This window comes from Ruditapes philippinarum, unplaced genomic scaffold (genome assembly GCF_026571515.1).
Source record: "Ruditapes philippinarum isolate M1 unplaced genomic scaffold, ASM2657151v2 ctg1040_1_1_1_1, whole genome shotgun sequence".
Classification (NCBI taxonomy): Eukaryota; Metazoa; Mollusca; class Bivalvia; order Venerida; family Veneridae; genus Ruditapes; species Ruditapes philippinarum.
The window spans coordinates 132,975-158,941 of NW_026854359.1; the positions used below are offsets into that span (position 1 = coordinate 132,975).

A 25,967-nucleotide genomic window follows, 5' to 3' on the forward strand; every position below is an offset into this window, starting at 1 on the left:
TTAATTTACACCATTATTTTATTATGCAAGGGCAATTTTGTCAGTGTGGGGGGGGTGATAGGGATAAAAAGTTAACCTTCTTTTCCCCGTTTGTTTCCCCCCGCTGTTTTTAAAAAAACAACTTGCCCGAACAGGGGAAAATAAAAAAAAGTTAACCCTTTACAATATACCCCTTGCAAAAAACCCCCAAAAAACCCCTCTTTCAAACATCACCTTTCCATTCCTTTTGGGCTTCCTTGGTTTTAATAAAGAGAGACAAAAGAAATCTAACAGCAAATTCCCGATACAGGGAAAAACAAGAATTTGTCTGTTTTAAAATTTTTCCCCGAGATTCGGGCCAAAATTTATACCCCCTAATAAAAGGGAAAAAACTCGGGAAAAATTTTAACCTTTTTTCAAGGTAAAATTTGTATACAAAGATTTCCTCCAGCTCTGCATAATTTCAAGTTTGTTTTCTTTTCGATTATATATTGAAGCACTTATTTCCTGCCCCAGGAGAACTGCAGGCAATTAATAACCTGTCACCTAACAGGTCAGGGGTCAACTAAGGATTGACTTAAGTTATTGTAAACACTTTGCTATGTCTATCTAAACAAAGGTTATAATTTTGTTTCCCAACTCCAGAGATGTACATCAGTTAATTGGTCCATAGGGAAGGACTATCTCACCTTGATCTCATGTCATTGCATAAACCTCATATTGCATAAACCAAACAGCAAATAATTTTAGACATCTGATTTATTATATCAAACATAGTAAATCACTGACTTCCATTATCCATCAAGGTACAGAATGCTGGGTTTAAAACCAGATGAATTTTCACTCACAATCAGACAGACAGACAGACAGACAGGTTTCGATAAAATCACCAACTTTACTACAACTTTGTTAAGTCTTTGCTACAGTGATATGACAAATCTATTATGCTACAAGTTTATGTCAAAGCTACAGCTGTAACAATCATGTCCCTGTAGACCGCCTGACAAGTAGAATTGTATGCTGATTTTTCCTAAAATAATTGTAATGTTCGGTTCCAAATTCAAAATGGGCCAAGTCTGTAACACACAATGTTTGCAGTATGATATTTTAGCTATGGCAAGTTAAAATACCCAGGATTTTAGATATTCTCTAAACTAGCTCTATATTACAGCATGTAAAGAATTCTCCAAGAACTGTGTAATCAAACATGTTAATCTGAGTCATTGTTTAACTATAAGGGATGAGTCATTGTTCTAACATTGTTTTACTGACATAACCTTGTTGTCATGCTCTTGTTGAAAGGTTTAACAGTAATCATTGCCCTATCAATGTAACTGACTTCCTTTTGCATATGCAATAACATGTTGTCCATCATTTTATTACCTGATAAAATTTGGCCATTAAAGGTTGACAATGATATTGTATAGGACAATAAGAACTGGTCTGGTAACTGCCAATTAATATACTCCTGTCATCTTAATTTTAGTAGAGTTATGGCCCTTTACTGACATTATAAATCATTTAACGCAAACCAAAAAATATTGAAAATCTAAAATTAGTCAGACAGCACAAAAAACTGCAGCCTGGTCTGGGTTTAAACTATATTGGTGCCAATGGCTGGGTTCCAGTATGTTAAAGGTTAAGTAAGGGGTTACACAAGTATCAGCAAAATAAATTACTGGGTGGTAAATATATAACATGTAGATTCCCCTACCCACCCAGGACATACCCCTGCATGTACAAATTTGAAAATCATCCACACAATCTGTATTTTATAAAGCAAACAATATCATGTTTAAAGACATTAAAATTTTAATACATTATATACAGAAAAGAACATTCACAAGCTATTGTGTATTATGCAAATTATTCTTTTCAGTATAAACAGCAATTTATATTTACATTTGCCATGCATTATTATAACCAACTATAGAACCAATATCTGACAGATGTTACTCGATCGTGTTACACGATAGTTTCATTTGCATAAAAAAAAGGCTCCCAGTTTTTAAATGCTAAATCAATACTGGTCGATAACAGTTTATGGCAGGAAAATGTCACTGGTGCCATAATGGGTCGTTGTCAATTTAAGATAATATCAGTCTTTGCTATAATAAATGTCTGCTTAACTAAGTTTGTTAAACCTTAAACTGTTTTCTTCTTTTCGTAATCCTTGTTTTTTTGTATGTTTGAATTTTATGGAAACTCAGTCTATGTAAATATGTTTTCTTGGAGATAATTCTAGGACAGGTGATGTCTATTTCCAACCTTTTGACAATAAGGAAAAAAATAGTTTGTAAAATGGGTCTAATTATAGAAGCAAGCTTGTTCTTTGTCAATAATATTAAGTTATGAGTATTTGATTGACCTATTAAATAATTTTGATTCTGAAGTATTCTTTTTCAATTTATCCAAAAGTGGTATAAAACATACAGAACTTAATCTAGTTTAATGGGCACATGAAACCACATTAATGTTTCTTGAATATCTTTGTCCTTATAATTTATTGACTGACTGCACATCTTAATACAGATTTGTTCAATAAAATATTCAATTTAACTATCAGCCTGACCATGTAAACCCCCTACGGTTAAATTAATTGATGAACATATCAAAAAGATAGAATAACCAGCTATCTGCCATTTGTGTCTGCATTCATGAATCGAAAGAATCTTTTAAAATAATATTTAAATAAACATTTAATAAATATTCAATCAATTTTGTTCATCAGAAACTGCATTGTTAACAACACTTTGTTCTCATATGTTGAATTAATGGGTTTTTTTTTATTTGTAAATTCACAACATTGTAATCTCTATAAATCAAGTGTGAGGGTACCTACTATATCATAACATATCTTCTACAATCTGTACAACAAAGAAACAAATCATGGCTAGCCAATTATAATCCACAGCTGTTGTAAAAATATGTTGTTGTTGTTATTGTAGTTTTAGCTTATAATATTCATGCCCTTGTTTCAACAAAGGAAACCAAATTTCACATCACTATAACAACACTATCTCCCTGCACAATATTTTAACAATTTAAACCCCTTTTTTTGTTTATAAAACACTTTTTCAATTATGACATAAGGCAATTTTTACATTCCAAATTTATATCCAAAAGTAAAATCCTTTGTTCCCATCATTTGTTATTAAATCCGAAATAAAATGCACTTATTTTTCTGGATATAAATCCCACGTGAGTGTTGTACACATTTCATGTGAGCAGCAGGGAAACAATTTATTCTTCTCCCTGCAGTCTACTCCACATTTTTTCTTTGTGTTGAATATTATTTTGTATTCAGAGCCTGAATAAAATAGGCCGTTACAACAAGAGGTTGATAGAGAGAGAGAAAACTGTGATACCGTGATGGTGAAAACAAGTAAACTATTTAAATATCATGCTCCCTAGATAAGATACCAGTACACAGAGAGAGAGAGCAAAATGAAATATGACTCCACTTCAATAAAATTACATTGAGAGAATTAATTCAAAGGCATTAACATTGGGTGAAATTCTCATCTCACAACCTCTGTTTTTTGGGGTTTTTTTTTGGTGACAAAATTATATTTTGTTCCTTGTTATGAGATCATTTTTTATTTACTTTCAACCCTGTCTCCATGGTTCACCATCCCAACTACACCCTGTCCCACCCACAACCAATCCCACCTACACCCAATCCCACCCAGACCTTATCCCACCCACAATATAATTCCCACCCTGTCCTTGGTGCTTAAACCATGAGTTTAATATATGACACAAAGTTAAATTAATATGTAAATTAAAATATCAACAGTTATGAAGACTTTTTTTTTTTGACAGGTTATATGGCCCAATATAACCAAGCCACTAGGTTAAAGTTATATAACCAGTAGCCATTAATTTGTTAACCATATAACTTGTCAAAAATCTTTGTAATGAATTCAAAATGCTGCATAATTGCATTTGTTGACAAAAATTAAGATAAATTAATTAATTTGTATCAGCAGTATATATCAGAAAATATAAACATTGAGACAGTCCAATGAAACTCTTTTTACAAATAGGAAATATTTTAAACATTAATAACTGGTATAATAGGGTAATCTCCTGCAATAGCAGCCACAGTGTGACCCCCACCTACATAAGCACCAAGAACTGATCCAGGACTTAATGTATGACACTCAATATAACACCCAATATTAATGCAGAAATAATGGCTGAATATTAGGGTTGTGAGGGCTTGTACATCAGGATCTTGATAATAGAATCACCAACAATCTATGATTACTTTAACAATGGCCTCACCTGCTAAGACTAGGAGACAGAGAGTTCAGTAAGAGAGATAGCAAGGTTATCATGATGCTATTAACATGCATGTATTGTTCATGACTCAAAATGTCAGACATGTATTTGTGTTGTTGTTGTTGTTGTTGGTGGTGTATATGGGACTGCAGGTTTATAGAAGAAGAACATATGAACAGTATATTCTAGTAATGGCATAAAATCAATGCCTACAACTAGCCAAATATCAGAGTGATTTTACACTCGACAGTGTGACATTAACTTTAACTTTGTCATGAACTTCACAGACAGTGTAACATGAACTTCAGATAACATGACCATATTTTTTTACTCATTGTGATAAAATAGGTAATTTGATTTGTGTATAATTCCACATTTTTGTCATGAAGATTATAAATGCCTATTTACATGTCATATGAAGTTTGCTGAAAATCACATGGCATTAATAAACACACACAGTAGGACAGCCCGCATGGAGACAAGTTTCACCAGATGGGTAGAAAATTCTAATAAATTGTATACATCTAATTATGCAGTATTTGTTGAAACAAGATTTATTTTGTGATATTACTAGGGATACAAGTTTTGTTTACTACATGTTCTGCAGCTGTTGCACTTGTATTCAAATTATTGTTGATTGTATGTTGATTGTATGTTATCATATATTAATACAGTCTAGCATGAGTCAAAGACCCCAAATCTACAAATTTTCACTTACAGATGAACCTGTCACTAAAGGCCACTTCAGTCTTCTTCTAGAACAATAATACAGCAAAGAAACTTGCTTAAAGTGATCATATTTTCCATATCCCTACTGTAAGCATACTGATATTTTGTAAGGTTCATTAAAATCCAAGATAAAATGTCAGATAAAATTTGTGACAAAACCAAAATTACAAAATTTAAATAATTTACATAAATTACAAGCAATTGAAACATTCTGAGGGACATAATGCATTTCAGTCTTTTGCTAACCCCACACCCCCATTCCCCACCGGTCCCTAAGGATACTTTGAATTGACATTTGACAGGCACAGATAACATTATTCTTTATTTTTTTTTGATAATTGTTATTGATTGTAAGAGAAAATATAAAGCCTTCTTGAAATGGTACAATTGTATTATAAAGAGATGAAACCTGAACATCAAGCATGCGATACAAGGAAATATTCTATACAAATGTAGTTGCTCTGGCTAAAAACACAAGCCAGTTTCCATCATAGTATTGAATGGTACACATGAGACAATTACTAAATAAATTCTTTAATAGATTTATGCAGAAAACATTTAATTAATATAATGTTGGCATTCATTTTAATATTTAAACAGTACTGCCCCCTTTTTCACCAACACTTGTGACTACCCCACATACACTGTATATTACACCATTTAAAACAGTGGAATATAAAGAGGACATATGGTATTTAATACATAAAATTTTTACAACAATTCAAAATATACAAGCATGAGCTCAGGTCATTGGGAACTAAATCTTGAAAATTTTAAGTCTGTAAAAAAAATCCTTTGTTCTTTCTACTGAACTTTTTGAGTAGATATATCTCGTGTAAAATCATATATTGGGAGTGATTCTTTCAATATCATAATAATAATTCTACAAACTTCAAAGAAAACTCATGCTGTTCTGTTTACATAATTATATCATAATATGAATGCCTTCAAGACAATTATATAATTTAATTACATTAGGTCGTGGATGAAAAATATTGGGTTTGCCGTTTCAAAACGAGAAAGTTTCAAAAGTAATATAGTATAAACAGATTTATTCTCTTTTTTAAAGCTAATACATAACCAAAAATATTTTCTGATTAAAATTGTTACTAAAATTTACTTTTTTTTAATAAGTTTTTAAGTCAGTTGCATTGTAAAAGCTTCAAACAACATTTTTTTTTTATTACCCGTAACCTAATAAAGAAGTTTTAAAGTGGATCACACTGTAGAACTGAATGAACTGTCTATAACTTACTCATTTAAATAATTTTCCTTGTTCTTGATCAAATATTTGAGTGCTTAGTTATTTCACTTAACAAGGAATGTAACTCTGTAACAATTTTGCACTTAAATCTTGCAAAGTTTGACATAATTACCTCCCTTGGTTTGAAACTGACACCTACTTGATATTGACATAAAAACAGAAATTCAATAAGATAGAAATTTGTAAATTAAATTAACCATGCCTCTGGTAGCCACTAAACTAAAAATCTCAATGATTCATCATTTATCGTCAATGACTCACACAAATAAAATATTCTGATGAGAGAAAAAAATGTTTAAAGCAAGAAATCCTGTTCATAGCAGAAACCATTTCAGATTAATTACTTCATTGGCGAAACAAAAAACCTCTTGCAGGGCAAACTCGATTTTAACCTTGAAGATAAAATCAAACAACAATTACAATATTTCTAAAATAAATTACATGTACAATCCATGGTAATGTTACTACGAAAACAATAAATATGTTATAGATTTTCAAAATCTTATATGTATATAAATGTATATAACAAAATACGTATAATATAAGTTATGGATCCATGGAAACTAACTTATCCACTTCCTCTTTCCTTTAATATCACTCTTAAATATACCATTCATTGTTTATATGTGGTAAATTATTATTGTTTTTAGTTGCCCAAACCCAATCTTCTCTACTTTTGTGCCCTTCCCATCTATGTCTGGTTATGTTATTCTGTAAACAGTTCTCTCCCTTGCTGATCTTTGTATTCATATTTTATAATAAACAGGAGACTGCTATAACCAGATTAAATGTATATGATTTATAAAGAAGCGAAAGGATTTTAGTGTCCTGAAACCTGACCATTTGTAATAATCAAATACTTCTCAGGTGCATAACTTTAAAAAATCAGGGGCCACTACTCTTGTCTGATCTTACCTGAATGAGATTTTCTCTCCGTTTTGGATCCAATGATGCCCCTCTCTCTGATGATGATGACACCAATAGGTATCTCTGCAAGAAATACAACATTATGAGTTACATCATTATTACATATTTATAAATCATAGATATTAATTCAATTTAAAAACAATAAATCTAAAATCCAGTTCAGACCCAATCTTCATGCATCCATTACTATAAATAATTTCTAAAGGACAGAAATATGTCTATTACTAAAGTCTATGTTAAACTACAATATGCTAATAAGGCGTTACATTTATGAAGCTTGCCGACTTGTTCGAGGAATTCTGGGACAATATTTACGTCCTTGAAGAAGTTACTAACGATGTAACAGACAATGTTACAGTCTTCATATCGGGATTTCTGGCATAAAATCTCTCTATCTTCTGTCTATTAGCATTTTACAAATTTGAATAATTTAGATTGGGAAGCTACAAAATTAGATTATAGAATCTGCAGAAGTGACGATAATTACATGTAAAGTATGTCACCGTTGCAGCAGTGAGAAATGTAAATATTTCGAGAAGACCTACAATCCTAGAATATTAAACCATAATCTAGGCCATTTCAAGATAATGGGGGAAATAAGTGTAAATTTTACCATAATGTTGAATCTGGAAAAGATATTTCAATTTTCTGATGAAATAATTTAGAATGGATGGAAAATGTTTTCTTCATTATTTCACATATTGAAAAATTATGCTAATGACTTGTGTTTCAGTTATGACTTTGTCTGACATATTAAACCTACAAACATTTTATTTCCTACAAGATACAATTATTGTTTTGTCTTAACGTATTATAACATGATTATGGTACAAAACATACCTCAGGGCATTTAAAGAGATCATTTTTCTGTGGCCGGGATTCAAACATGATTTGATTTTTGGTGTCTCGTGTCCACATGACCATGTTCTCCACCAGTGTGTCATGGTCCTCTAACACACGCTCTGAAAGTGAAAATAAAAGATAATTCATTTCTTGTTATAGATATGTGAAGAAGATCTTTTTGATATTTAACATTTTAATCTGCTGGAACCAAAAGTGGTTAGCCATTGCGACAAGTATGGAGCAAGGAAGCTCTCAATGATTTGTTATGAAAAGTTCAGCACAATTTAAATCTTTCACCAATCCTTTTTGTTTTTTTAGTTGCACAAGAAACTCATACTGGGTTTAGTTTCACTCTTTAAGGCTGTTATATTATTAGTTTTGTAGATTGATGACAGGTTATTATGACCCTATTTAAATTATTTTTATATTTTGGAGACAACAGAATGCAAACAGCTGGTCGTTTAACATACAAGGTGTAAAGCCCTATGGGACTTCCATTAATAAGTCTCATCTAAAAGATCTAAATTCTATATTTGAATAGTGGAGGTTCAAACTCACAACCTCTGCTTTAAAAATATAAATATTATTAAATAATCACTAGATGCTTTATTTTCTAAAAACATTCCCAAAATAACATTTTATAATTCTGTGACAAACCCGGATATAATAGAAACAGTGACCTAATATGAAATGTTTCTAAACTTGATATTCCATCATGATTACATTGTGACATAAGGATATATAGAATTCCCATGTTTTGTGTTTAATGTAGAAATTCCTGACATGCAAACAAAAAATATGAACACATTTATTGTAATACAATATATAAAGATGAAATTACATAGCTACAGAAAAAATATGAAATCAGTGCTCGGAAAACTAAATTATAGTTATGATAATAGAGTAATCTTAATTATTTGAAGCCCTTCAAGACCTGTTTATTATATTTTTATATTTTAATCTCATGGTTAATAATATCCTGATAATGAAAATATATCAAATCTAGCAGTTAAAACAGAAAAACCACCAGGCTTTTCATTTTCATGTCATACTGGCAAATATGAGGTCACATCCTCAAATATAAGGTCACACTCACATATATGAGGTCACATCGTCAAATATGACATAACTGCAATATGTGCACCCATTAAAGGTGCATGCCTCCAGATGAGCAAAAATATTTCAAGAAAATCAAACTTGAGAAAAATTAACAAAGATTTTAAGAAAAGTAAGAAGTTTTTAAGATTCAAGTTATAATTTACATGGTATGTACGATAAATGATTGATTGTGCAGTATATATCACCATATTTTTACTGTGTGACAAACCGGAAACCTGTCACATGTTATAACTAATTGAAATCATTAAACCAAATATTGTCATATATCAGAATACAGTCCCACCCCAGTTATTTGACAACCCTTTACTCAAATACCCTGCATTATCCAAAGTAGATCAAAAAGTTGTCTTCTATCACTATATTGTGTATATTTGGATTTCGATTATTTGAACCCATCAATTATTTGAAGTAAATTTTCAGTCCCCAGCAATTCGGCTTATCAAGGTTGGACTGTATTATTTTATCATTCTGCATTGACAGCTATATCCTCACTTTGAACAGCTCTATTTCTTGACAATTTTCCATGATAATTTCTTACTGTGACGTTATCCAGACAATAAACATGTCTTCCATGAAAGAAATCAAGACGCCAGAAAAAAATAGCATACATCTTCTTACGTCTGTAAAGTTTTGACAGAGATATAAAATCTATCTAGCTGATCTTTATTGCAAAATATTCTAAATCTGAACATGACGTTAATCTGAAGATATTTTTTACCAGAATATTTGATAATTTATATAAACTTATTTGAAGCTTTTTTTGTATATTGTACAGAGTCCAATAAATGCACTGAGACGTTGCAAAGTTCCAAGAATAAAATATGTCATAAAGAACATGAAAATAAATTTTCTGGGATATTGCAAAAACATTTTGTTGTGTTGCTTCCAAAACTCGTTACATATCTGTACTTTTAGTACCTTAAGGAATTATGTTAAATTGTCTGAGAAACATTTAGGAAACAAAATGAAGATAATTCCTAAATTTAGATCCCAAGATATTAACCGCATGGCATTCTTTCAAATAAATTCTTCTGTCAAATTATTTTGTTTTAAAACAATTTCCTGTCTCTAGCTTTGGTCAGTGTGCTTTGTGAATTGCACTTACATGTATAATACCGTACAATATGACATCAGTTTTTTTTCTTCCTATATCACACTTAATATCAAGCAGTAAAAAGAGTTGGGTTTTTTTTTATCACTAGCCAGGTTGGCCAAGGATCAAATGCAAGACCTCCTCACTTATAATCTATATAATTATGCACTTATACTTGAATCTTTACAACTGGATTGTTTGGGAAGTTTTAGATTAATATCTTGGAAACAACTCTTTTTACAGCCTACAAACACAATTTAGGTCATATGGCGCTGAAACAGGAAAGATGATTTTCGCTAACCTGGAGTGTCACAAACTTTAAAGCAACACCAGGGATCAAAACCACCTCACCTGCTGGAGCTAAGAGATGCATAGATTCCAGTAATTCAAACCCATTTAGTTGCCTGTTATGATCAAGCAGGGATAAACAGTGACTGCAATTTGCAATTGTAATGCCTCAACCTTTAAAGACAACACCTCAGCCACAAGGGGGCTCTCTTTTGAGAGAGAGGATGCTGATTAGAATCATTACAGTATGCCAATATATTCTACAAATGTTACAATCTAAAACACATAAATTTATTCTATGACGTAAGCAACCTCCTGGATTCTGCAAAAGTATTTTCATGCATCATTTACAAAATGCATGCCAGGTACAAAAATACTGAATCTACTTGAATTAAAGCTTAACAACCGGAATTTTAATTATCTTTATTGAACACCTGCCTTAATACTTGTTGTTCTTACCTTAATTTATTTGATAAAACTAATGCCAAGTTTATTGTTTGGTTACTTTTGTGGGTGGTTGATCAAATAAAACCTTTTGTTTGTTAATTAAGTGGAAATAGAAAATGTTTTTGCTTCTTAAGCCAATCAGTGTTTTAAACAATTGCACCATCATAAGTTGAGATTGTACTTGGCAAATTATCTGTTGTTTGAGGTACATGTACACAATACAAATATCCTCCTAGCAAGTCATCAGTTTAGTGACCTTGACCTGCTGACACAAAAAGGGGTCATATTAAACAATATTATAACTATATTTTCCAGTATATATGTGTCTGTTTTACTATTATCAAACACTTACCCATATACAGTTCCGGCATATGTTCAACAACTGCGAGATCAAGATTTAATCGTACATGATTTTTGTCGGCTAACGTGGATATAACTTCTAATATCGTCATCTTCTCATCAACCATTATACTTTTACTGCTGCCATCACACGCAAACGCTCGAACAAATAACTACAAAATAATATATAATAACCAAGATTATGTTACTTCAGGAAACAAAATGTTTGTCTACTATAATTTGTTAAATTATTAAAATTTACATAATGTCAACATCTTACATTCCGAGGGAACTTGACATACTTAATTGTATTCAAACTAGTTCTTGACCACAGTACATAAATTATTGTCATGTACAATAATATATCATACTGTTCTTAAGTTTTTATGTTGATTACATTTGCCATATTGAGTCGGAGGCCAGAAAGTAATGGAAAAGTGGACAGCCTATTGGTCTAACAGATAAACTATTCTAAATTGTTATCGGAAAATATCTGACCGATAAGCCATATTTATAGACAACAAAAGGTATCCTGGGATTCTGCAAATGTGAGTTTTACAACACTGCACTGTCAACGGTAGTGCACTGTGAAGCTATAACTGTGTAAGTTTGTTTGTACCCTTAGATTGGGGAAAAGCTCACATTTGCTGTGCACCAGATGACTTCTATTTCACTAAACAATCAAAATGGTCTTGCTGTAAAATCGTTTTTTGTAGCTTTATGTTAGAAATTGTCTGAGACGTAACATTTTATTTCCTTGTAAACTAATGGTTCTATCTCTCCTCTGATTTGTTAATATCTCAAGCTCATTTTACATCAGACATAATAATTGGTCGACAGACCTCAATTATCTCTTAATACAGCCAGGTTATATAGAACAAATTCAGCCAAAATCAGACTTTTAATCCTTTACAAAATCAGTTAAAAAGTGTCTATAAGCTGTAAGTTTACTACACAACAGAAATAAAATAAATTCCGTTTAAACCAATTTAGTTTTTCAATTCAAAAGTGTTTGTATGTCATGTTTCGGCTGAATAGTACCACTACTAGTGTTTTTTGTAAGCTATCGCAAACAGTCCGAACAACCATCCCTAGCAACCTAACAACCAGCCCGAACAACCATCCCTAGCAACCTAACAACCAGCCCGAACAACCATCCCTAGCAACCTAACAACCAGCCCGAACAACCATCCCTAGCAACCTAACAACCAGCCCGAACAACCATCCCTAGCAACCTAACAACCAGCCCTAGCAACCAGTGAAATAGCTCACTTCAATCACAACTGGCAAATTTTGCCAAATCAAAAAGTATCAAAGAGATTTAAATCCTGACTACACTCAAATTTGCAAAAACTGCTCTTACATTTACAGAAAGCATTGACCAATACAGACAAACTTTACATCAAATAAAGAATCTGACACAATATATCAGTCTTGATACGTCAGTTTTTAGAAGAAAAAAAATCTGTATGTAACAATGAGGGTGATCTGTTGTAATTTGTTAGTCTAGACAAGGGTGGTAATGAGTGACGGCACAATTTCCTTAACAACTCAACTGATTCTCTAACTACCACTGGTTTCTAAATTGACTGACTGTCTGTAATCACTGGCTGTCCATGGAAACTAATGTCTTGGAAATATTTATGACATCAATATCCCCAACTCCATTTTTTATATAGCAAATTTCAGGGGAGAAATGCTTGATGTACAGAAATGTAAAATTCCTTAAAGCCGAACAATATGCTGATCTTGCTACAGACAATAAGGTTGCTTACTAATTTTATTGTTTGGCAAAAGAAGCCAGCAGCAGACTGCATTTTCGATCACACCCAGAACTTATAGAGAGCACTTCAATAACCCATTGGTAAAGGCAATAACCAATTGGTAAAGACAATAACCTATTGGGAAAGACAATAACCCATTGGTAAAGACAATAACCTATTGGGAAAGACAATAACCCATTGGGAAAGACAATAACCTATTGGGAAATACAATAACCCATTGGGAAAGACAATAACCTATTGGGAAAGACAATAGCCCATTGGGAAAGACAATAACCCATTAGTAAAGACAATAACCCATTGGGAAAGACAATAACCCATTGGGAAAGACAATAACTCATTGGAAAAGACAATAACACATTGCTACATACTATTACCCATTGGTAAGGACAATAACCCATTAGTTAAGACAATAACCCATTGGAAAGACAATAACCCATTGGTAAAGACAATAACCCATTGGAAAAGACAATAACTTATTGGTTAAGACAATAACCCATTCCTACAGACAATTACCCAAATTTTGTTATGATGTTTTTTGTGATTACTCCTCTAAACAAAACTGCAGACATTTGGTTTGGACAAGAGTAATCCAGACATAATAGCATTACCATGTTACAAATGATGTAAGAAAATTTTACCTTTTTAATTTTGGCTTCTTTGATTTTTTCGAGAGCAATTCTGATTTTCTCTGCTTTAAGTCTGGCTTTTGATTCCTCCTGTAAAAAGCAATAATTCACTTTGTAAGACTTGTACAACAAACACAATCGTTACATTGGTAACCAAGAGCTTAAAACATCCAGCATAACTTTTACATGCAATTGCAGTGACCAAGCTCATCATGTGTAATACTGTTGTCTCTATTATTGTCTCTCTAATTTTACCATTTTGATATCAAAACTCTTTATATAAACAATGGTCACTTACAAGGAAAAGTTTTTATACAAAGTCAAACTAAGGTTATATTAATGGAAATAGAAATAAGGTTATTAATTAAACTGAGTGGCCTCATTGCCAAGTGGTTAACATATCAGACTAGTAATCTAATGATTGCTAGCCGCATGAGTTCAAACCCTGTCAGGGGCAAGTCGTTGTTTCCTAATGAGCAAGAAACTTTACACTCATTGTTCAGTATTGTTTGGTTCCAGGAACAGATTCAAAAGTGTGTTTTTATAGCTTATAGCTTCCAACAAAATCCAAACTAAAATAAATTTTGTATAAACCAATAAAATTGAGCTGGCAATTCAATATTTTCTACAGTTAGTATCATAAGCATATATAGGACAAAAGATAAGATAGTTAATGAAATAATGTTTTTAAATTATACAACAATATGCAATATCTTAATCTTATTTTTTTGATGAAATATGAAATAATAAATCATGAGGCACAATGCCTGCACTTCAAGTCTCGAGACAATTATACCTGATTTACTAAATTACGTCATTCAATTTTCATGTTATTAACCATTACAACTATTGTCAGTGGTCTTTGACTTTAGTAACTATTGTTATTATTTGTAGCTAACTTGAAATATTTCCCCAGTTGATAGACAATGATGATGCAAATGTTGCCAGACTGTAATTTCAAACAATTTTCAAACTTTCTACACAATTACGTATTTAATATACCATAAAACCAGAAATAGTCGGAACACGATGTATCAGTAAATAACAAAATGGCAAAAATCATTAACATGAATGCACCAATGTATATGGTATTCTCATCAAAGTGGATAAATGATGCCTGAGAGAAAAACTGGCAGGGTTTCAAACATAGGTGCATCAATTATACTTATCAAGTTGATGGAACAAATTATAACAGACTTAACTTGATGAACTCAATCAAAATGGTATGACACTGTGTTATGTCACATTTTCTATTGCATCATTCAGTTGTATCCCCACCTTAGACCCCCTCCTGGGGAATAGTAAAAACTTTGAGTTTTAAACCTCTAGTAAAGGCCAAAAAATAAGTCAGAGGGTTTTAAAAACCCTTTATATGCCAAAAAATTACGACTTGGACATATCTCCTGCTATTTTGACTTCAAAAACAGAACCGCCTGTTAATGTAAAGACAGACTAAAGGTCAAAATATAGCTCCATTTCTTCACTAAATCCCATGCACTGTCACTGTGGAAGGGCTGCCAGGATAACAATCAGTGGCACATTAAATTCTCTCTACCTGATAGTCCCTTTCTATCTCTAGGAACTTCATTTATAAAGCAGTGTCTCCCTATTTCAAATGTGTCAACAAACAACTTACAACTTCTCTATAACAATCATTTAAAGCTGCAGACATTAATAAATGGCATTAATGTGACAATGCCTATGACATTGGCAGTAAAATATTGAGTGCTCTGTCTGACACTCAAATACATAAATCTGACAAGCTTCTTAACAAGCCATTCAAGAGAGTGTCTATAAAAACAGTTGCATCATCAAAATACAGCTTAAATTTAAAACACAATTTATGTCATATGGTGAGTTTTTAGCTTTTCTGGATATCTGAGGATGACCCCTGGTATCCCCATCTGTGTACTGCTTTAGACAAGTGCTAAGACATCTTGGTAGAATCTGACAGAATCCATACAACTTCCAAGATTTGAACCTAAATCAGCGAAGGTGAAATGATACAGCCAGCAACCCAAATCTGTCTGCCACGGAGGCCTAACAAAACCCCGTGTTCAAATGAGCCATAGAAAAGTACAATGTTAAGTAAGCAAAGAGGAAAGAAGTAGCATGTTAACATTTATGTAAAACATGTATATTACATATATGACATATACACCAGCTTTTGTTGTATTATGTTTATGATCATGTAGTACAGTAATACATTTTGTAGAATTAACATTTTCTATATATACAAGACAGATGTTTTATTTGACTTTTGTCTGTGTAAGTTAATTAAACGGGAAATGAATCAATAGGTAAACATGCTGGAACAGTGTTAAAGGGGAGAATTGTTTAACCTCAATTTGTTAAGTTGGCTTTCTTGACAAATTGGCATAAAAAAATGTTACAGAAATACTTGTCACAGTTTAGAACTGTTCACTATTTAGAGGAGAAAATGATAGCTCAGACAGTATTCCAAGGGTCCCAGGTTCAATTGCATGATTATAATACAAAATACATAGTACAAAATGCAATGAGCACTTTGCTTTATGAAGCTAATAGTACATGTTATAACATAGATAATGAAATAGTAACAAAAGTTTGCTAAAATTATGATATAACAGAAAATACAAAAAGCGAAGCGGATGAAACTTACATGTTCTTGTGGTTGAGTGATATGTTGATATGGTGTCTCTGGCCACAGTTCTCGTATACAGGAGTTAGTATTAGAATTAGCAAAACGCATACAAGGACACGATGCAATCTAAAAGATATATATAGTAACATACACACAGGCACACTAGATGAAAAAAGAAAACAAGACGGAAAATTATAATAAAGCTTTTATATAATTATATGGGTTAAGTTGTATGCTTTCATGCAAATGCTTATGCAAATTATATACAAAAAACCTTATGTAAGACATTTATACATGATTTAAAACCCTAATATACGGACTAAGTTAATTGGTAATTCTAAAATCTGACTAGCTTACTACCATGTTGTAGATAATATATGAAATTTAACCATTCTGGATAACATTTTTTATGATTTTTTTATAGAAAACATAACGCCCTTCTCTCTCACCCCAAAATCCCATGCCCCAACCAACCCCACAAACATTGTGGCACTAGTTGATATTTTATGACCATTTTGTTAACTACGGCAATTTCCTTCCTATATATTCTGATGAAATTGATCAAAACTAAGACGCAATTTAAATCAATTAATATTCTGCAACTGCTACTTCATCTGCATCAAAAGATTTTCTAAAATTGCTGAGTCATTCAGCATACAGAAAATACGATCCCTCAGGATAATATTTTAATCAAAAGTTCTAAAATCTTACAAGTTTATTCATGCAATGCAGTAATAAAGTTATGACAGATGGATGAAGGGGAGATAAGCAGTTATTCTTACAATTGACATAACAAGGGGACTCTTAAAGTAGCATGCATAAACCACTGATAAATGATGAGGGGAGATAATTTCCAAATCTACCCCAGTAAAGAGCAAACAATTCCAAGTAGGCATTCTTAATCTTATACATGATAATATAGTGAACATATAAGAATATACAGCAAACATGAAATGTTTAAGACAATGAAATATTATTAATATTAATCTATATACACTGAGTTTAATATATACGTACATCACATTGTAAAGAATGTGGGGTTATGGTACTTCCGCTCCCGGTACTGCTAGCGTCGCCCATTCCCGCAGTCTCCGCAGATGATGATACCGTCACCATTGAGGTGAACGACTCCGACGATGGTAATGACGCAGATTCCGAGAAAGCCGAATCTGTTTCGGCAATATCCAAGTCAGAATATCCACCCAGATCACCAGGGTAATGCGTTCTAAAATATTCCAGATCACCCATTGGTCGTTTTTTGTTATATCCTAAATTACGTGTAATTTCTGACGCTAATGCGTCAAGTTCGTTTTGAGCAAAGTCGTTCCCGCTGTCACGATTTTCATCCTTGATATAATTTGGAATACCTTGTCCACTGTAGTAGTTCATTTCTGATTGGGCGTTACCAAGCTGTGTCTCAAGTTCACATAACTCTCCGAGAATTGCATCAAAATTTACATCTTGATTTTCTGAAACAAAAGAAAAGAAGAAAATTTTCATTGTGTTATGTATAAAGCTACAGGGCTAAAATGATAAAGGAACATAACTATTCATCATATATTTAATATTATTAATGACTTTTTCATTTGAAATACATTCAATTTCCAAGAATAATGAAAAACAACTTTCTCATACACTAAAATGCCTTGCTGTTTAAATTACTATAAATTTAAATGCAGACATTTTATCTAAGTCGCATGCTTGTGATATTACAATGCGGCTGATTAAATACATGTATAAATTGCAGGTTTGTTTTTACAATTCAATTAAAGAAACAAATTAGATTTAACATGCAATTTGATTCAGAAATATAATTTATTTATGTACTGCACTATATCTTATTGTACAAAACATTTTTATTTCGCCTAACCCTAACCCTAAGAAAAGAAATACATTTAAATATGCATTTATCATGAATAATTAAAATAGATTCTCAAACACCTGTAACAGTAAATCCTTTTCTCTCTCTTTAAATCACACAAAAATAAAAACATTTTTATATCTACCTCACATATCAATCATATAAATTAAACTGCAGTTAATACAACCTGGTTAAATTGTTGGAACTTATTCCCAGAGGCAATAAATCTGTCACTGACAGGAAGTGGCTGCTGTTCTTGTTTGTTTATTTACCTTTATTTGATTACAGTATGGAACTAAATAAACAATTTACAGATAAATCAAACAAATCAACATAATATACCTTTCAGGTAATCCATAAACTGTGCAAATTGCTCCATTTTAACACTTTTACAGTACTTCACTCAAGGGGAAGTAAACTGAGGTTGGGAAATGTATCACTTTTTGCAGATATTAACGCGTCACCTTTAAATTGTATAGGACAATCACAGCAGCCTAATGTATCCTATTTTAGTCAAATTTGTTGGTAACAATATTACTTTTGCAATTAATTACATGATTCAATAATGTACATGTACACAGATTAAAAGAATCACAATAATTGATTTTTCCTTCCAACAACATAAGGCAATCTGTTGAAATTTACAAAGTTAACTTTCTTCCTACAAACACCAGATGTTGTGCTTACAAATCAGCGAGTTTAACAAACAGTTTATTCTTTATATTGATAAACAAGAAGAAGTAATAGAAATGGAGAGTATATTTTGTCAAAAGAAATTTTTGTGAACTTGCCATAAAAATGACAATAATTGTTCATTATTCTGCCATTTGTTACCCAAAATTATAGAAATTTCTTCATAAATTACTTAATTATTAGTAATTTATGACAAAACAGAGGTTTTACTACTGAACTTTGGTACACTTAAACATAACTTGTAGATACAAACCTGTCAAAAACATTACAATAGTATTTATTATACCAGTTATTGTATATCTTTTATGTCTGAAGTGTTTTAACAATATATTTTCAGGTATTTATTGCTGTCTGTTCTTTTATGATTTATGTTTGTACACAATAAAACATGTTCAACATTATCTCTTAAAAATCTCCACTTTCTTTGTGACATATCTCCCAAAATGATAAAAAATCCACACTTAAAACTAGAACTATCACAACTGGACCTACATGGAAGCTAACTTAGATTGATGAAAAGGGGAATAACTTTTGTGCAGAAGAATTTATCTTTGGTGAAAGAAAGATACATTGAACAGAAAATTGTATTAATATATCTTAAATTGTCGGCATGGCCGAGTGGTTAACGTTTCGGACTAGTAATCTTATGATTGCTAGCCGCATGGGTTCAAACCCTGACAGGGGCAAGTCGTTGTTTCCTTGAGCAAGAAACTTTACACTCATTGCTCAGTACTGGTTGGTTCCAGGAACGGATTCGAAATTGTGTTTATAAGCTAATAGCTTCCTACAAAATCGAACTAAAATAAATTCTGTATAAACCAAATTGTCAAGCAATGTTTGAAACAGCTAACATCAAAAGGTTTATGCAACTTTTTTCATGCATTTACATCTTGTATTTAAAGACTGAGTACAAAAGCCAGAGCCAGCAGGGCATGGAAATTATATGTCTTTGACAATATGAATTTGATCTAAGTTTAAAACTATGAAATTAAATCAATTACCGCTCATGAAAGAATATCTAAAGCTCTCCATTGCCATTTTAGGTGTGACAACAGTTTTCTGTCGTCGTCGGACAGTCCCTGTTTCACCAGCTTCCAGACCCTGAAAAATTAATACGAACATCATTAATATATAAGTTATATAAAAATCATTCAATAAATATGTCACAGGATGAGAAAAATGTGAGCCTGACTGGGACTCGAACCCGGGACCCTCGGAATACCGTTCCTTGGCTATAAAGACAGCTATCCGCCCACTTACACATCTTCTCCCCTTTATAGTGAACAGTTCTGAACCATGACACATAATATAACATTATTAAAATATTTCAAGAAAACTATTCAGACATGAGTGGAGTTAGACCTCTGACATTTTGATTCATAGTTTCCTTACAGAAAGACACATAAGACCTGTTTAGGATTTGAACCCATAAACTGATGAAGAGTAAGTGATTTAAAGTCATCAATTAACCACTGAGCAATAATTTTAGGCAGCATTTTATAACAATTATTCCACCTCAATAGAAAACCTTACATATTTTATATCTGTCATAATATTATGTTGTCCAGTCACAATATTTACTACAATTTCCTGATAAAAACAATCCTATTATAATTATATACATATAATCAATAATGTATCAATATTATCTATAAGATAGCAATTTACATTCAAGATAAATTAATAAAGCAAAATTTTTTTGCTAGACATTTAGCATTTCCAAGAATCATAAAAAAACTAATCAAGGGAGACAATTCTGGAAGTCTTATATAATCATTCATAACCTCCAAAAAGTAATAGTAACATTATGACAATCTAACATCATAAAAACACTAGAAACTAAAACTAGAAACAGATGCCATACTGTTAATGGTACACAAGTATTCATTAATTACAAATTTATGACAATGTTACTTTTCTCTGAGTATTTTAAAACTAACTCTTGGAGTATGAATCACCTTAGGCTTATAAGCTGTGTGTAACAACCTACATATACTGAAACAACCTATAGTATGCTGAAACAGTATTATCGAATGCCAGGGCAAACTGCCATAGTCATTATGTTTTCATGACAACTAAACATTTTAACTACATTAACTCTAGGAGTACACTCATTGTCTAAACTGTCTGGGTATGTAAATTATAGTATATATATAGTATTAGAACCTTCATTTCCTCCAAATATACATTTAATGTTTATAACAGGTTTTCAGCATTATACCTTTTCCCGCACAAATTAAGTTGGGTTCAGTTCAGTCCAAAGTCCAGTCTAGTCCACAGTCAAGTACAAGTCAAAGTCCAGTACAAGTCCAGTCCAGTCAACAGTATGAATACAAAACCCTTCCAATACAATGATTTATCTGTATTGAAGCAAATTCTGCACATTTTTACACATCTTTTGCATTAAAAGTTTACTGTTTCATGATACTTTTTCAGTGAATTCTCAAAGAAAAAGATCAACAAAACTGAAACTACTCCGAGCATTTAGATAGAAGACACATTATTTACAGTAGAAATCAATAGATTATTGGACTTAAGAAGTCTTAGAAAAAACGTTCATCATAGCGGTAACCAATCAATACTACTGAAATGCAAACAATACACGAATAATGGACAAACAGAGAAAATGAGAAAAAACACAACTGTAAATATAAGCTGGCAATCTATCCTGTATCAAAATCATGACAGAATATATTGATCTGCGGAAAGATTTTACCACAAAACAAGAGAAAAATGAAAGCCAATCGGTTTGATTAGAAAATGGTGCCAATAACCCACTTGTTGTGGCGAGCCTGCACGAGATATGTCCGAGATATGTCCAATAACAAGTACTGATATATACAAGATACCTTTGATTAATTACCACTTAAAGATACGAGGGCTGTCCGGAAAGTTCGTAGACAAGGCTATAAAATTATTATAAGCAGTCATATCAATATGATGATTGAATGTTTTGCTAAAGTATTTATTTGCTACATATTTCTAAATTAAAAGACACGATTAAAGAAATATCTGCAAAGCGCCGATCACCATGGCAACATGATCAACGAATCACGGAGCACTTTGATTTCATAACGATAGCTACTCAAATAATAAGTTGCTTAATGTTTTAATTTTAAAGCAAACTCTCATTTTAATTTTGTGACATCATATGATACTATTACTTGATATTTACTGTAAATTATGACGTCATACATAAACAGGGTTGCCAGCACTTTGGTGAAATAAAATTCCCTGACTTTTCCCTGACTTTTCACTGACCAATTCATGTTTTTCACTGACCAAAATCGTCAAACACATAAACGGCCTCCTGATCTCCCCTATAGCCATCCAATCCTCCCATTATATTTTTGCATGTAAACTTGTATTTATTTTCCAAAATATAAAACATTTACATCAAAGTAACGATTCAAGCATTGTGTTCTACTATTCTTAACTATTTCTACTCAAACACAGTGTGACTGTTGGTCAGTGAAACATGTGAAACATATGACATGAAAATCAGAAGAATCATAATATAAGCATCTGTATTAGAAATCACATAAGTCACTCTTTCCTTCCTAGTATTAACACATAAAACACCAAGACTATAAGAGTAATACTTGTATGACAAAACTTAAAATTTAAACATCTCTAAACTATAAGAACAATAAACATTTAACACAGTTACTTGTATAAGGCATCATGATAAACTCCACTGATTGTGAAAACAAGAACATAGGGCTCATTTTGGCATATCATGAAATAATCACTATAAAATTAAAGTGAAGTAAGTTAGTGTGAAAAGAAGTTAGTGTGAAAAACATAGCATTGCATAATTTAACCAGTTTCCATCATGTTTGCAAGACAAAATTTTTAATCCTCTTGTACAATTTCTTAGTGTCAAAGCAAAAAGCAAAGCAGGTTATATGCCAATATGGTAGTTTGGTATACATGTATACTGACTAGATTTCATTAGTAATTAAAAGCCCTTCTAGTGATCATGCACAGAAATAGCTAGACCAATACAGAATACAATGAGAGGCATTTGAATTTAATGCTTAACTGTGAGAGCGATAAAGTCAAATATTAAATGCCTAAAGACTGCCATAGCCAAGAAAGACCTTCAATGCATATATTTTTCGACCTTTGAAATAATTTTTCCCTGACTTTTCACTGACTTTTCAGGATTTTCATTTTTCACTGACCAAATTTCAAAATTCCCTGACAATTCCCTGACCTTGAAAAAATACCCAATTTCCCTGACTTTTCAAGTCCGCTGGCAACCCTGATAAATAAACAGCTTGTTAACGACGATTATAGACGATGAAGGTGTGTAAATTTTGTGTTGCAAAAATGACGTCAAATTCACGGACGGAGCAACGTAATGATATTTAACTTCATAGCAACGGTAATATGGTACCAACTGAGATTTTAATCTTTACTTTAAAAACAAAATCAACCATAAAATGTTAAAGGCAACTTGTGTCTAAATGTCAAACAAGATTAAGATGCGGTGATGACAGGATATCATAAGAAACGCTACAGACGACCAAAAGTAGCATGACTGAAATATCGTAGATTGCGTTACAAATTTTGAAAAAGGCAGACATCTCACACGCTGTATGGGAACCAGTGACATCTTTGTTTTTAAATAATAATTTTAAATATGAAACTTATGAAGGGATAGCAAAGGCGCATAACATGTATTAAGTATACGCCAGACAGGTACCATGGCTATTGAAGTCGGAAGAAATTGAATAGCGGTAAACATAAAGTTAATTTGACGTCGTTGACGTTGTCAAAGTGCTCCATGACGATGTATATATGTTGTATGTAAATACTGTTAAAATACAAACGAAAGTCACAGTTCAGTAATTTTTGATAAATGTGTTCGCTAGATATGTATATTTATGCTGACAAAATTTGTACAGCGTATGTATTGTTATACAATAAAAAATGAAGATGTAAATGAACTTTCCGGACATCCCTCGTATAACACTGGTTGTATATATTGCCTATCAATCAGGCAATCAATTAACAATTTACTCAATATTTTATGTCAATTAAGACTCTATTCCCTTGTTGATACTGTTGAAGCGAACAGGAAGGTTAATATCCATAAGGTCAGCCAATTGCATCTTCTCTGCCCTTTTACCGCCAAAGTTTTGAATAATTTGAACCTGGAACATTACCTAGGGTAAGAAACTAAACATGAAAACAAATAGTAATTTAATGTTGGGAGTTATTGAATATTTATTCCAATATATATGGAGCAAAAGTCCACCTGAATTAAGTACATTTATAGGTATAGAAGTAAACAGTACATTATTTAGTACATTATTTACATACTTATTCTCATGATTTTAGAAACTTTAAAGTACAAAACTTTGAACTATAAAGAAGGCACATTATGCCTCAGAAATTTGAAAACAATATTCATTTTTAAGGCATAATTGACTGAACAATCTCAAAATCAATCTAGGATAAAGCAACTTCAATGCACTCTTCCTTCAATACCAACTGTTTATTATTTAGTTAATTAAGTAATTTCCTAAATTGATCAGGTGGCTGAAAAAAAACCATTAAAGAACTAGGTCAGACCAAACTGACATATATGGTACTTAAAGTATTGGCATTTTAATTATAGAATTAATGCCATAAGAAGTCAACGTTCAAAGGAAAAAACTTGACAACCCCACCCACTCCCTTTTATGTTTTGAGATGTTATAATATAGCATTAAATGGTAATTCTGACAATTAAATTTCAAACAATAATTTAAACTAACTTACTAAAAACATAATTGCATTAAATTTTAGAAAAACTTACTGTCAAAAGGAAGTGTCAAATGTCACAAGGAAAAGAAAACCTTTCACTATTAATTCCGCATATCCAGCACACATTATTCACAGAAATGTTGATACTACATTCATCAATCATCAACATCAAACAAAGTTTTAATTACAAAAACAACAATAACTCTGAACCACAAATCTTGTCTACACAAAGCAAGCACCTTGTTAACAACATAAATATACAATAAATATTTCAGGTTAAACTATATTAGGTCCCTGAAATGTCCTAAAATCTAATTCTCCTAGTCTCACTACATTTATTACATTACCATAATTTTCCTCACATTATTTTACAAGTAAATTATAATATATATACAAATGTAGGTTTCATACTGGGAGAATATTTCTGTCTACAAAATACGAACAGAAATATACAATAAATGCAAATGAAAATATTAATAAACTTATATCATGATATTTGGAAGAGATTAACAATAAAAATGTCAAACTCTATAATAGCCTGTATCAAGAGTGATCATAATTTACATAAATTTATTATATAAACCATCTGTATATTTGTCAAATGCACAACCTGCTTTCCTGGATAACTAACCAGATAACTAACCAGTTAACTAACCAGTTAACTAACCAGATAACTAATCAACTTCCCCACAAGTGACAGACAACTAAATTCTCATAAGTTCTGAATCAGCAGTGAAAGACAAATGACTTTTAGGCTAAATGTTCAAGATAAATTGCCACAAAGAAACTACGCCACAACTGAGGATCGAACAAGCAGCCCTTGGCTGAGTGGATAGACTAAGCTATTTGCATTAGCATACATGTATTAATTAAATTATAGTATAATAAAAGACTTAAGTGGCCATATTAACTCTACAATTTAGTTAGGAAATACAGCTGATTTGCTTCAATATATACTATGTTGCTTACGTCCTTTAACAATCATCCACAATTTCAAAGTCAATTTTAAAAATATTATTGAATTTCGTCAGTTATTTATTCGCAAAATTTCTTCGGACTATTGTTATTAATGTGTTCTACTTTATACAAATAAAACAGAGGGGGACAAAGCAACATAACTAACCTTTGTTTTGTTTGGCCTTACCATTTTTTTCAGACAAGATACCTTGTTAAAATAGTCTTGAATTTTTGGTCTATCATTTTCTATCATTTAGTCTTACAAAAAAATGTAAATAAGCTGTCTATTAAAAACCCTATGTATTCCTATATTTTGGCAACAGAACACACCTAGACAGACAAAAAAGTGAA

At 31.8% G+C, this 25,967-nt stretch overlaps 1 protein-coding gene across 4 annotated transcripts in view; it reads right to left on the reverse strand.

Annotated features, from left to right (window-relative positions):
* The window catches only part of LOC132739930 (ras-associated and pleckstrin homology domains-containing protein 1-like), a 74,756-nt gene that overhangs the window by 19,040 nt on the left and 29,749 nt on the right, over positions 1-25,967 (reverse strand). For 3 of the 4 annotated variants that reach the window (XM_060727764.1, XM_060727765.1, XM_060727766.1), the window contains 6 exons: positions 19,904-20,003; positions 17,366-17,817; positions 13,738-13,815; positions 11,329-11,488; positions 8,027-8,148; positions 7,175-7,249 (listed from right to left, as the gene is read on the reverse strand). In XM_060727764.1, the coding sequence (XP_060583747.1) occupies positions 7,175-7,249; positions 8,027-8,148; positions 11,329-11,488; positions 13,738-13,815; positions 17,366-17,817; positions 19,904-20,003 (987 nt within the window). Of the gene's footprint in view, positions 1-7,174; positions 7,250-8,026; positions 8,149-11,328; positions 11,489-13,737; positions 13,816-17,365; positions 17,818-18,551; positions 18,754-19,903; positions 20,004-25,967 lie in introns of those variants that run through there. The other variant, XM_060727767.1, reaches the window with a different exon arrangement.